Here is a 12,011-nt window from a genome sequence, read left to right on the forward strand (position 1 = left end):
CTCCCAGCCCAATTATATATTGGGCAATGATCAAGCATCAAAATATAATTTTATTTTCCAAAATTATTTTTCATCAAACAATTAAACCCATATAATATATGTCAAAGTTTCTAAAGTAATCAAACTTTTCCATTTCCCAACAAATAAATATTCTTCATCTTTAATTTATAAAAAAAATGAAAATAAAACTTTTTTATCTAATTTTTCCGTTGATGATAGTACCAAGGCACAATAGTTGTGACCAAAAATATTTCACCCACACCTGGACATGTATCAACAATGAAAGTGGTACTATATTCCTCCAATGGCAAACATAAAATAAAATTAAAAAAAAAATCCCAAAATCTCCAAATTAAATAATCAAAATTAGCTTCAATTATTTTTGTGAATATCATAAATGAAACAGCTGAAAATTTGCTAATGGAGGAAGGAACCAACACCACCACCTATGAAGCTCTTATTAATAATTTATTTTGTGATGATTTATTTCATACAGATTTCCCATCGGTACTTACATTCCCCATAGCTTGAATTTTTTAACAATTATTATTTCATATTTATGTTGATTTTTATATGAAAATTTCATGCATTGATAAATGCAGGCAAGTTCATCCATTTTTATGCCAGAAGAACCCATAGGAGCTCAACGCTTGAATGATGAAAATGGAACAAATCATAAATCAACTAAAAAACTTAAACCCAGAAAAATTGTAGCTTACTTTGTTATCCCTTTTATTTTATTTTTTTTAAATTAATAGTGACATTATTTACTGCAACATTTTATTTTATTTTATTTTATTTTATTTTATTTTATTTTATTTTATTTTATTTTTGAACCAAAAACCTTCGAACGATCAATCAAATTCCGGTAAATTGAGATCGGCGATTTAAATTACAGTCTCGAACATGACTCAATTGTGATCAATTATAAAAAAATGACCCTTGCGACAGTTGTTTGTTTCTCAGGTAATGAAGAAGCAAAGCAAAAACATAGGCTACAGTCTCCTGCAATGGTATTGCTTGTTTTCATTTAAACCTTGTAATAAAAACATCAACACTTTTAAACATGCATTGGTTTACTTTTATTGTTCAGAAAAAGAAGAAATATGACAATGGAGACAGAACATTGTACCAGGATGTAATGGAGGAAGTGGCAAACAAAACTCGCCAAGCTTTCCTTGAACATTATGGTGATGATTCAGTTCATCTTCAATTCCTACAGGTAACTCTAATTTGTTGCCAAAATTTCAGTGTATATGATCTGTCGCTTGATGTTTCAATCTCTTACATACCAGCTATGGAAGTTGAAAATGAAGAATAAAAAGGTTAAACTAGGTTGTCTGGCCGGAAAGTTACCTCCAGCAAGCATCGAAGCACCTCTAAGTGATCGTAAACTACCGTACGAAAAGAACCCTCAGCTGGTATGCATGTAAATCATTTTATATGCATACAGTTGCTGAAATCATTCATGTTTTTCTTATGTTGATTTCTTGAATCATTTTCCTTCGCATTGTTTAATTTCGATGCGTTGATTGATGGAGTCGGGTTTTCAGGCAAGTTTGCAGACAACTACATCAATTCCCTTACAACCTATGCAGTTCCATTGCCTCCCAGGCTATCAAGATGGCAATGGAAGAATGTCTAAATCAGCTGCATATAGGAAGCTTAGAAAACTAGGCTCTTCCAAGGTAATTTAATGTAATATATGTACGTATGTATGTATGTATGAGCTTGATTGTGGTATTTTGCTTTATGTAGGAGCAACAACCAAGTAGACCATGGCTTGGAAATGCTGGTATGGTACTCAATCAATGAGCCAAATTTGTTTTTTTTTTTTAAGAATTAATTGTTAATTTTTTATATATACATATTCATGTTTTCATTTGAAGGTTTTGAAGGAACAATACCAAAAAAAAATAAGCTACAAAATCCTGCAAAGGTCCATTCTTTACTTCTTTTTTTAACTATATTTAACACGTATATCTAATATATATTTAATTATGAAAATAGGGATACGACCCATTAAATACACGTATTCGACGTTGATACCCAAGCCCGAGTAACATAGGTATTCCTTTTTTTCTGTCCCCCTGACTATGCTATTTGTGTTATTTTCAGAAGCAAGGACTGCATCAACCTTGGTTGAAACAAAAGCCATTGGATTATCAGAACAATGCTGGTAATTTTTGGTATCCTGAGATTTCATTTGATTCAATGTTTGAACTCAAATTTACATGGAAATTTTCAAAAATTAGTATATAATTATATATATATATATGATTCCCTTGTTTTGTCAGGTTTGGTAGAACTAAGACAAACATTTAGACTGCAAGCTCATGAAATGGTTTGTGTAAATTCTCATGCTCTTATTTCTGCTTTTGTGTAATTTCTTGTTGTCCCTGCCCTTCATCTTTCATTTAGTATCCAGTGAGTCAATTCATGGTTAAATTATCTATCCGAAATATGAGAGAAGGTATGAATAAAAGTATGATAATTAAAAATGAGCTTAAGAAAAAATATCATTTAAAATATGAGGCTGACTTAAATTTAATAGCTCAAGGTTGGTGCAATCTATTTATTCCTTTTGTAATTTATTTTATTTTTATATATAACGTAATTTATATAATATAAAACTAAACATATAATAATACAATAATATGTAAATATTAAAAAAAACATATTGTATTATCTGAACTTGAAATTTTAATAAAAGAAAAATTATATAAAATATATAAAAGACTAATCATTTACAAATACAATCGAATTTTAACAAAATTTTAAATTTATATTTCGAATCGAATTAAATTTAAGCAAATATAAAATATATTGATATCATAAACATATTTGATACAATTTTAATATCTATGTTAAACATCTATTGAAATTAGGGTGTTTCAAACACATTTTAAACTAAGAAAGGATCCTGAAATTGATTTCAGCTGCTGAATTGACAAAGCAGGATAATTTGAGTGAATGCAATGGATACAACTATTGAACAAGGTATATTTCAACATTATTTTCTAATTTATCTTCTAGTAGTCTCTTAACATGAAGTAGTAGAAAATCAGTTCATCATCAACACTAGAACAAGATCGAACTAACCAATTAGCTATCATATTTTCTTCTGGAATTTGCCTGCATACTCCTTTTATCTTTCGAACAAGAGTCATGGATGGGTATCCACTAAATTGCACACATGCTATCACTTCTTATAATCACATTGCAATAGTTGTTGAGCCGAGTTACTTCTAGACCATGAAACTGTTAATAACAATGTGATTTGAAGTGCCTAAAATTGAGATTCAGGGCTGTAAAGTATCCCATTATCTGGGGTCCATTTTGGTTGTGATCTGTGGAAGAGATTTTAGTTATGATTCTGACAAATCAATGCTGCAAGCTGGATTTTCCCAAAATACCCCCAAACCCCATGTGCTGTGGTCTTTGTAGGCCTTACCTAAACTTTATATATTTTCAATGAATCCGGGATTCCTCTTCATTTCAATTTTAAAAATTATTTTTATGCAATAATAATATCATTTTAATTTTAGAAAATATAATTATTTTTCTCTCTTTTTTTATAAAAAAATATTTAATCAAAACTTAATATTTATTATAAATTATTTATATTAATTTTAACAAAATTACATAATATTTATACTCGATTAAATATTAACTGATAATGATGACAACGAATATATGAGAGAAAATCTCAACAAATATAAAATATTAAAATAATTAAATAAAAATATATAATATTTATTTTTCTAATTAAGATTATTAACATATTACACACAATTTAATTTTTTTTTAAAATAAGATATTTTGAACTGATGTTTTGTACATCAGGGAAAAAAAATTAATCATGAAGAAGAACTATCCAATAAATTACTGATGCAGAGTGAAACCATACATTGATACAAACAAATTAATAAATAAATGATTACAAGTTCCAAAATCAAGTCAAAAAATATTAATAATTGAAATATTGATTCTTAAAATATCATTTCTATATTATTGTTGAACAAGAATTTTCCGAATCTATATGATTGTTTATATCAATGTTGCCCATGTCTTTCTTCTATGCTGACGGCCATTCAAACCAGATCTAATAATAAACCTCAAAAGGAAAAAGGAAAAAAACAAAACAAGTCGGCACCTAATCCATGGCTATTTGACCCCCTCTCCTTTGATTTAAAACGAATAGTCCCTTACTCGTTTGTTATCTTTCGCTTTCCTTCATTTTCCCTCATTTTCTCACTCCCCAAACAGGATTTAAAATAATTAAACGAAATTAAAAGGAAATGTAAGAACACTGTTTCAAATCGAATCCTTTGTTTAAAAAAAGTATGATAATATGAACAGATTAGATATTTCAGTAATTTTATACAAAAATGGTGACGTGCACGATGAAGAAAAAGGTTCTCAACAGTACCACGCCGTTAGATCTAACTACTTTTTTTTTTCATCTTCATATACATCTAAACCGGCACGAACGACGGTACTAACGATGCCGGTTCATAACAAAACGGTGCCGCTGGATGCTGCCACATCTTGAACACAAGCTTCTCAGGCTCAGTTTTCTGGCTTTGCCTCTGCTGTTGTTCTTGACGAGGCGGTGGCTCTTCTGTTCTCTCGGTGGTCCTCCGATCAATCGAAGGAGGCGAACAAGCGAGCGGTGACAAGAGAGGTATTGCAATGTTCCAGCTAGAAACCGGACTGATCTGTAAGGAAGCAGGAGCACGACGTTGAAGTCGACTAGGCTGCCGCCTATCGCCACCGTTGGTGGAGGTGATTTTGTTCGGCGTAGTTGACATTGATGATGAGATTAGGGTTTTTTTCTTTATAAAATGAGAGAAAATTTGAGAGATTTCATATGCTGCGTTTGCTTTAAGGGTATTTATATAGGAAGGAGGGGTGGTCAAGTGGAACGCACGTGAAAAGGATCAGCTTAGCTGGCAATTTACACTTTACAAATGGCTTTGGGCTTGGCTCATCTTTCTTTGACTTTGACTGAGCTTTTTTTTTGCTCGATTGAATTTGGAAAGTAAAGCTGTTTTTTTCATCTCTTTTTTTTTTTACTAATTCTTTTTTCTTTCAGAAATTTAATCAAAATTTAATTATACAATATTATCACTTAAACATAAAATAAAAATATTATTTTAAATTTTATGAAATGATGTGATACAACATTCAAATATTACGTTATTCCAAATTGAAAGATTAAAATGAACATATTACGAAATTTAAATATCAAAATGAATAAAAATAAATATACCATGGTATAGAAAATACAAATCCATTAATCTTATATTTTAACCGGCAAGCTAGACTCAGCTGAGACACAAGAAAATAATATGAAGCCAGCCAGCCAGTCACTTCCCAAACCGAAAGGGCAACAGATAATCATCATTCATCAGTCATAATCACGGTCAAAAATTTCCATTCCAAATAACCAAAAAAAACGGCTTGTCGACTTCAGATTAAGCCGACCCCACACCTCGCAACTAAAAACCGTGGGAGGTTAAGGTTAGTGTTCTCCACGCGCCACTTGATTTGGACCACCCCAAGCGCCATTGCTAACGCCCAAGTGGCCATATACCAATAATGCTTCAAATAAACGTTACAACCAAAAATAATTTCACAATCATGATTTTATAATTTTTGTAGTCAATCCAACGGCTAGGACATCAGTTACGTGGTCAATTCCAAACCTTACCTGATCTGACACGTGTATGGCCCACATTTGTTGTTTTTTTCTCAACGTGTCATTGTAGGTTTTGTTTTATTCCACGTATTACAACTAATTACAGTCATATTTCTTGGGTGAATGGATTGAGTTAATTCATAAATCGATTTTTTTATTTTTTATAGGTTTGATAAAATATGATATTGTTAAAATGTTAAATTTATATTATTACTTCATTAATAAAAAATAGTTTTCGTTAGAGAGTTAATTCTTTCGATAAAAATATTTTAGTTTTATGTTTTAGATTGATGATTTGAATTTTTCCTATACATAAGATCAATTACTTGATTAAATTATTTTATTAAATTACCTGATTAATTTAACTATTAATCTTCCACACCTACAATATATTAATATTATTAGGGTTATTAGGAGTCTAATGACTCTTCAAAGATTTCTTTTTAATGAATCACCCCTCAACAATTTTATATATTTTATTTAATTAAAATAAATCAAAATCTAAATATATAAAAAAATTGTAATCTAAATTTAGTCAAGGGTATGACCGCTATTTCAGAATATTCAAAGAACATTTATTTATAATAAGATTTTCTGTAGCTTTCTTTCTTTATTTTCTTCTTTTCTTTTCTCTCTCTCTCTCTCTCTCTCTTTTTTTGTATTAAGAAAATTAATTTGATACTTTGATTGGAAAAATTCAGTCCTGTCAAAGGGACACTGTTGAATGTTTGATTTTGAATAGTCAAAAGAATTTATTAAGATTCTCTCTTCTTTTTTTTTTTTTTAAATGGATTGAGAAAAGCATGCTAATAATATAAAAAGAGAGAATCATTGCCATTGATAATAACCAAAATTTACAAAAAAAGGGCTTCCAAAGGACTAAGGAGAAGCCCCCTTAAGGAATTTTACCATTTTAGTTTCTATCTGAATTACATACACCATTCACAAAAATTAAAATGATTAATTTATAAAATCATCTGAAAAGCATTTTCAGCTCTTCAATCCTAGCTGACCTAACTTCTTCATCAGTTAAAGCACCTGCAATCATCTTCTCCTTCCTTGCTTGAACTTGTTGCATCCTTTCCTCCACTGTTTCCTGGATTTTATCATTGTTCATTAATGAAAAATAATAACCCAGAAAAGAACATATCAAAGTTTCCTAATGTAACTCGAGAAAAAGAATCCGGCAGTTTGACCTAATCAACCTAGTAAATTTCAACACAAACTGTTGAATTATGCGATTTGAAAAAATCCCATCATAGTTGTCAACTTTGTCATTTTCATAAACAATGAAACTCACCTTAACTATGAATCTTCTAACAGTAACTGTTCTCTTTTGCCCAATTCGATGAATTCGCATGATTGCTTGTTCTTCAACTGCAGGGTTCCACCAAGGATCCTACAAGGATGATTTTGTCATAAATTAAGACCAAAACGATAAGAATTTGACTCTTTTTGTTATGTATATATACCATTAAGAAGACATTAGAGGCTGCTGTTAAATTCAGGCCAACTCCACCAGCTTTCAAAGACATCAACAATACCTACAAACATGAAATAGATTAAAGAATGGATTCGATGATATATATAACTTGTAATGCAGGGCTTACCAGTTTCTCTCTTGTGTCATTGAACTCTTTTAGAACCCTTTCCCTTTGTTTTTGAGCCAGTTTCCCATCAAACCGTAAGAATCCAATTCCTTTCCTCTTTAATGGGATTTCTAAGAGATCTAGAAATGAAGTCCATTGACTGAACACAATGCTCTTTTCACCAGAACCTGACCGGCGACTTCGTTCTAAGCAGTCTAATAGCTTTGAAACTTTTGATGACTCCTTCCAGTTTTTGTCTATGTCAACTCGGAACTTGTTTTCAGTTGGACATGTTATGAGATCAGTTTTCTTCAGTAGTGTTCTGCAGATTGGACATGATCCAAGTGTTGGTATTCGCCAACTCGAAAGGAGACATTCCCTGCACATCCTATGTGCGCATGGTGTGAGGACAGGGTCATCTGCAGATTCCATGCATATTGGACACTGTGTTTTCACCCCTCCGGATACCATCTACAACTTCTTCAATGTAGGCCTTGGTTGGGGCATTTTGATTCAAAGTGACCGAACCAGGGTGAGCTTCAAGGAACCTTCTCGCTAGTTTGTTCAAGTCCGAATACTGCTGCGAATCAGCTCGACTGTGCACATTTAAAGAAAGGTTAGAAGGGAAAGAAACTAAAGTTTCTGCACCAGTAATAAGTTCATGAAATGCATTTCTGACCTCATTACAAGAAAAGGATGGTTGCAACACTGCCTTAGTCGTAGTAATAACTCGAGAATCGATGCATAATTGTGAAGAACCCTGCCTTGTGCAACAAATTGATCAAACTGAACCTGTTTAAATCAAATAGAGATATTTTAGCTTTCTTCTCAACTTACTCAACTCAAAAAGCAACTCTTGCATATATGATAAGGCACACATACTTTAGATCTTTTGAATAAAGCATCATAGAAATCACGTTCAGCTTCTGACTGCTCGCACTCGATGACTTGAATATCAGTTGGAGGAAGAACAAGAATAGGCCTTCCCTCTTTATCCTTTGTTTCCTTTGTTCTTCTCAACATCAGTAGCCTTAATATTGCTTTGATCCATTTCAGTCCTGTTGGATTACCATTCTCATAAGGCCCTTGAATCTTTGTCTTCCACCTATATATATCACAAATGACATCATGAACAGAGAAATACATAGGACTCACTAGATGATACACAATTATTTGAACTTGTTTATACCATGCCCAGTTGCACCATGGTTCCACGTGCAAGAAGCACAAAAGGCTGTAGAGGTCTTCCAAATTATTCTGCAGGAAACAATGAGTAAGGGAAATTAAGCACATAGCTATCATGAAGGGGAAAGAAAATGGACAATGATAAATAAGGCAAACCTGAAGCGGGGTTCCAGTGAGACACCAACGGCAATGCGCAGACAATGCAAAGCAAGCTTGAGCTCCTAGTGTTTTTGAGGATTTAATCGTATGAGCTTCATCTAAAACCACCCTATACCAGTCAACGCTGTGATAAATGCTGTTCCCGGCATCCTATATCAGAATGTCCACATAATTCAGTCCAAAGAAGGATAACTTAGAATTTCAGACATGCATCAAAACATTTTGGAGCAAAAACTCAGCTCAGCATGGAAAGTAGCTAAACAGAATTAAGTTTTCTCTTACACTTTTATAAGCAGCAGTTAAGACCCCGTATGTTGTTAAGACCACATCATGCTCTGAGATCACCCTGGGATCATTGGTTCTATCACCACCATAGTGAACAAAAATTGATATCGTTTCAGGCCTTGAGTGAGTCTCAAGCTCATCCTGGGAATTTCACTAGAACTCATTACATTCCACATAAAAGAGGTCAACCTATCATCTCTTTATCTCTCAGTGCAAAATGGAATGAGAAATCACCTTCCACTGGCTTAACAATGCCATGGGACAAATAATAAGAGTGCCTCCCTTTGCTCTGCGTGGGGCATTTCCGTAAGTGTCTCTTTTCTTGTTTGTGGTTATGCTACCATTGGCTTTTCTTGAATCAGGCTTTTCATTATCAGGATTTCCTCTACCAAGTCTTGAAAGGATTAGAGCTATTGTCATCACAGTCTTTCCGAGACCCATTGCATCAGCTAGAATCTGCAAATATACTTGTCTACTTCGATTTTTTTTTTTAAATACTATCATAGCCAAGACCATCCCAATCAAAAAGAATTTGAAAATATATATAATCTGAGAACAAATACTGACTCCTCCTCTTGCCATTTGCCTAGCACTTGGAAATTGAATTGTAGCTTCTCCAGAGAAGACATTTACATAGATTGTGGAAGCCCTTCTGCTAGAAAGAATGTGTGGTCAAGTTCCAAACTACTTCACTAATTGGCTAAATGCTTGATCAAATTTCACTATTATAACAAATATACATACTCATCGCATATGCGATATGCAGACCAGCATGGATGAAGAGTTTGTGCAGCTTTCTCAGCATCAATTCCTTTCTCCCACCCGGACATCCAGTAAAGAGCTTGCTTCTGATACGGCCTCAACTTGCACATGAGTGTATGTGGGGGCTCCATTTCCTAAAAGTATGCAAAAGAATGAGGAAACATAGAGAAGACTTTGTTAATAAATTCTCAAACTAGATGCTTAAAGAAATCCCTTACCTCCAAATCGTATGTGTCTGCAGCGCCAACAATCTTATTCAAAGATGCCTCTGAAATATCTTGTTCATCTTTATTCTGCTCCTGACAACCCCTTCTTCGTTTTGCTGCAGGCAAAGCCGCTGTAACTTCACTGTAACCATCCTGCTATAATCAACAAAAGTTGTCAACTTTTTACATGTTTGTCAAGCTCAAACACCAGTGAACAAAGCCAATGTGCAACTATGGTTAATCGGTATGCATTGGTATCTAAAACAACATAATAACTACTCAACCTTAAAGGCTCACAGTACATTGGTTGAGCAATGAAACTTGAATCAATGGTGAAGGATGCCATTTGCAGCATAACTTGAAGTATGAACAATACATAAAACTCACTAGAGGACAACTAATTATCCATGAACATCCAAGCAAAACCTACTGCATTATGAAGTTAAAGCTTTAACAACTAACATTCAAAGTTACAGAGAAATTACACATACTTCTTGGATATGGAGAACACGTTTCCCAGAATTAAGTTCTTCCGGAGTGAAGTCGGCCTGATATGGAGCAACAAAAACAACAGAAATGAAATAAGAACCACAAAACAACATTATAGCAAGAACTATAAAGTATCATCATAGAGGGATACCTTCTGATATGGTTTTATTTTAAGGTATCTAAATAGATTAAGCAAAGGACTAAGCATAGACTCCATGTTCCAAGGTGCATCAAACATCAAGGAAGATTTATCACCCATTGTAAATACTGAACTGTGAATGTAAAAGCTGACAAACATAACAAAACAAGAAAATTTAATCATCCCCCTTTATTTAAAGCAACATATTGCAATCAATAAGCAAAAGAAAAACCAAAGCTTTACCTTACAAATAACATGACTTCTTGCATGATACTAAGTGTTGTAGGAGCAGCTATACACCGACCAAGAACTTTAACCTTGTTAGAATATACAAGAGGATTCACCCATTTTGCCCAATCCATTGGAAGCCGACCAATCTATTATTCAATAACAAAAAAAAAGACTAAATAAACATCGTTCTTTTTAATCGAATAAGGTACAAATTAAGTTCAACTTGAATAAACTAACCTCTCCACAACGTTTAGTGGAGAATCGAACAATGGATTGAAGCTTGTAACTGGCTACTGGAGAAGGGAAAGTGAAGTAAACAATCTCATTGTCCAACAATTTGTTCTTCCCTTTAGTTGTTGAAACAGCATTAACTATTGTTCTTCCAACTAAATACCAATCTCGGTCTTCAGGAAAATCCTCATCTTCTACTAAAGCACCATTCACTTTCCTCTCTTGAGAAACCTCTTTCTTTACATCGACCCGTTTTTGTGAACACTCAAAATCAGGTTCCTTTTTCACGCATGGAGGGTTTTGATTGTTAGATTTTAACTCAGCAGTTTCACTGGCCTTTTTTTTTATCTGGGTATTGTGAGACTCATTAAGAGATTGAACCTTTGAGTTTTGTAACAGGAGAAACTCTTCAAAAGTATCCATTGGCCCTGAATCTTCCTTCTGGGCTACTGCTTCCTCTGTCTGATTAAAACCCATTTCTTCCTTCACTCGAACTCCATTCCCAAACCCCAAACGAGGCTCCTCTTTCACTTTAATCACCTTATCTTCTTTCATGGAAGCGTCACTGTCAAACCCCAAATCAGGCTCTTCCTTCACTCTCAAAAGAGGCTCCTCCTTTACTATGGCCTGAACTGGTTCAGATTCTCCAAACTGATCACCTGAGCCTATCAGGGTAGAAACACGAAACCCGGTCGCAGTTACAATTCGACCAACGGTATTTGCATGAAGGTTTGAATCAGGATCTTTAGGGAGCAACTTAACGACGGAAACAACGTTGCTATCCATGGATGATTGGATTTCTTGAATCTTCTTATCTTCTACTGTGTCTATATCCATGGCTTTCATATCTGAAAAAATGGAGGGGGGGATTTGGGAGGGTTTCGGTATGTATTGAAAATAAGTTTGGCGCGAAACTTTTTTACCGCGTTGGGATATTCGCGGTTAATTTTTTTTAGGAAGTTTTAGGCGCCAAAAGGGTGGGTTAAAAAGGGCAAGAAAATTTTACTTTATGCTCTTGCCAAATGGAGCTT

At 33.6% G+C, this 12,011-nt stretch overlaps 2 protein-coding genes and 1 long non-coding RNA gene across 3 annotated transcripts; 1 reads left to right on the forward strand and 2 right to left on the reverse strand.

Moving 5' to 3' along the window:
* The first annotated feature begins 1,755 nt into the window (after positions 1–1,755).
* Positions 1,756–2,354, forward strand: LOC107928522 (uncharacterized). The gene is made up of 3 exons (XR_001692628.2): positions 1,756–1,795; positions 2,119–2,179; positions 2,298–2,354. It is a non-coding gene; the product is annotated as an uncharacterized lncRNA (long non-coding RNA).
* Positions 2,355–4,315: 1,961 nt separating this feature from the next.
* LOC107928442 (uncharacterized protein At4g14450, chloroplastic) lies at positions 4,316–4,881 on the reverse strand. The gene has a single exon (XM_016859681.2). It carries the CDS (start codon positions 4,812–4,814, stop codon positions 4,479–4,481), a length of 336 nt encoding a protein of 111 aa, XP_016715170.1. The 5' UTR covers positions 4,815–4,881; the 3' UTR covers positions 4,316–4,478.
* Positions 4,882–6,519: 1,638 nt separating this feature from the next.
* On the reverse strand, positions 6,520–11,978 carry LOC107928456 (DNA repair protein RAD5B-like). The gene is given in 18 exon segments (XM_016859697.2): positions 6,520–6,800; positions 7,005–7,103; positions 7,177–7,248; positions 7,315–7,741; positions 7,743–7,889; positions 7,973–8,085; positions 8,176–8,398; positions 8,483–8,550; positions 8,635–8,787; positions 8,920–9,063; positions 9,157–9,378; positions 9,490–9,574; positions 9,667–9,818; positions 9,903–10,043; positions 10,382–10,438; positions 10,531–10,666; positions 10,762–10,895; positions 10,987–11,978. Coding segments are annotated over 18 exon segments (3,336 nt in total). The 5' UTR covers positions 11,827–11,978; the 3' UTR covers positions 6,520–6,677.
* Between the last annotated feature and the right edge of the window lie 33 nt (positions 11,979–12,011).

The sequence above is a fragment of the Gossypium hirsutum genome, chromosome A09, assembly GCF_007990345.1.
Source record: "Gossypium hirsutum isolate 1008001.06 chromosome A09, Gossypium_hirsutum_v2.1, whole genome shotgun sequence".
Lineage (NCBI taxonomy): Eukaryota > Viridiplantae > Streptophyta > Magnoliopsida > Malvales > Malvaceae > Gossypium > Gossypium hirsutum.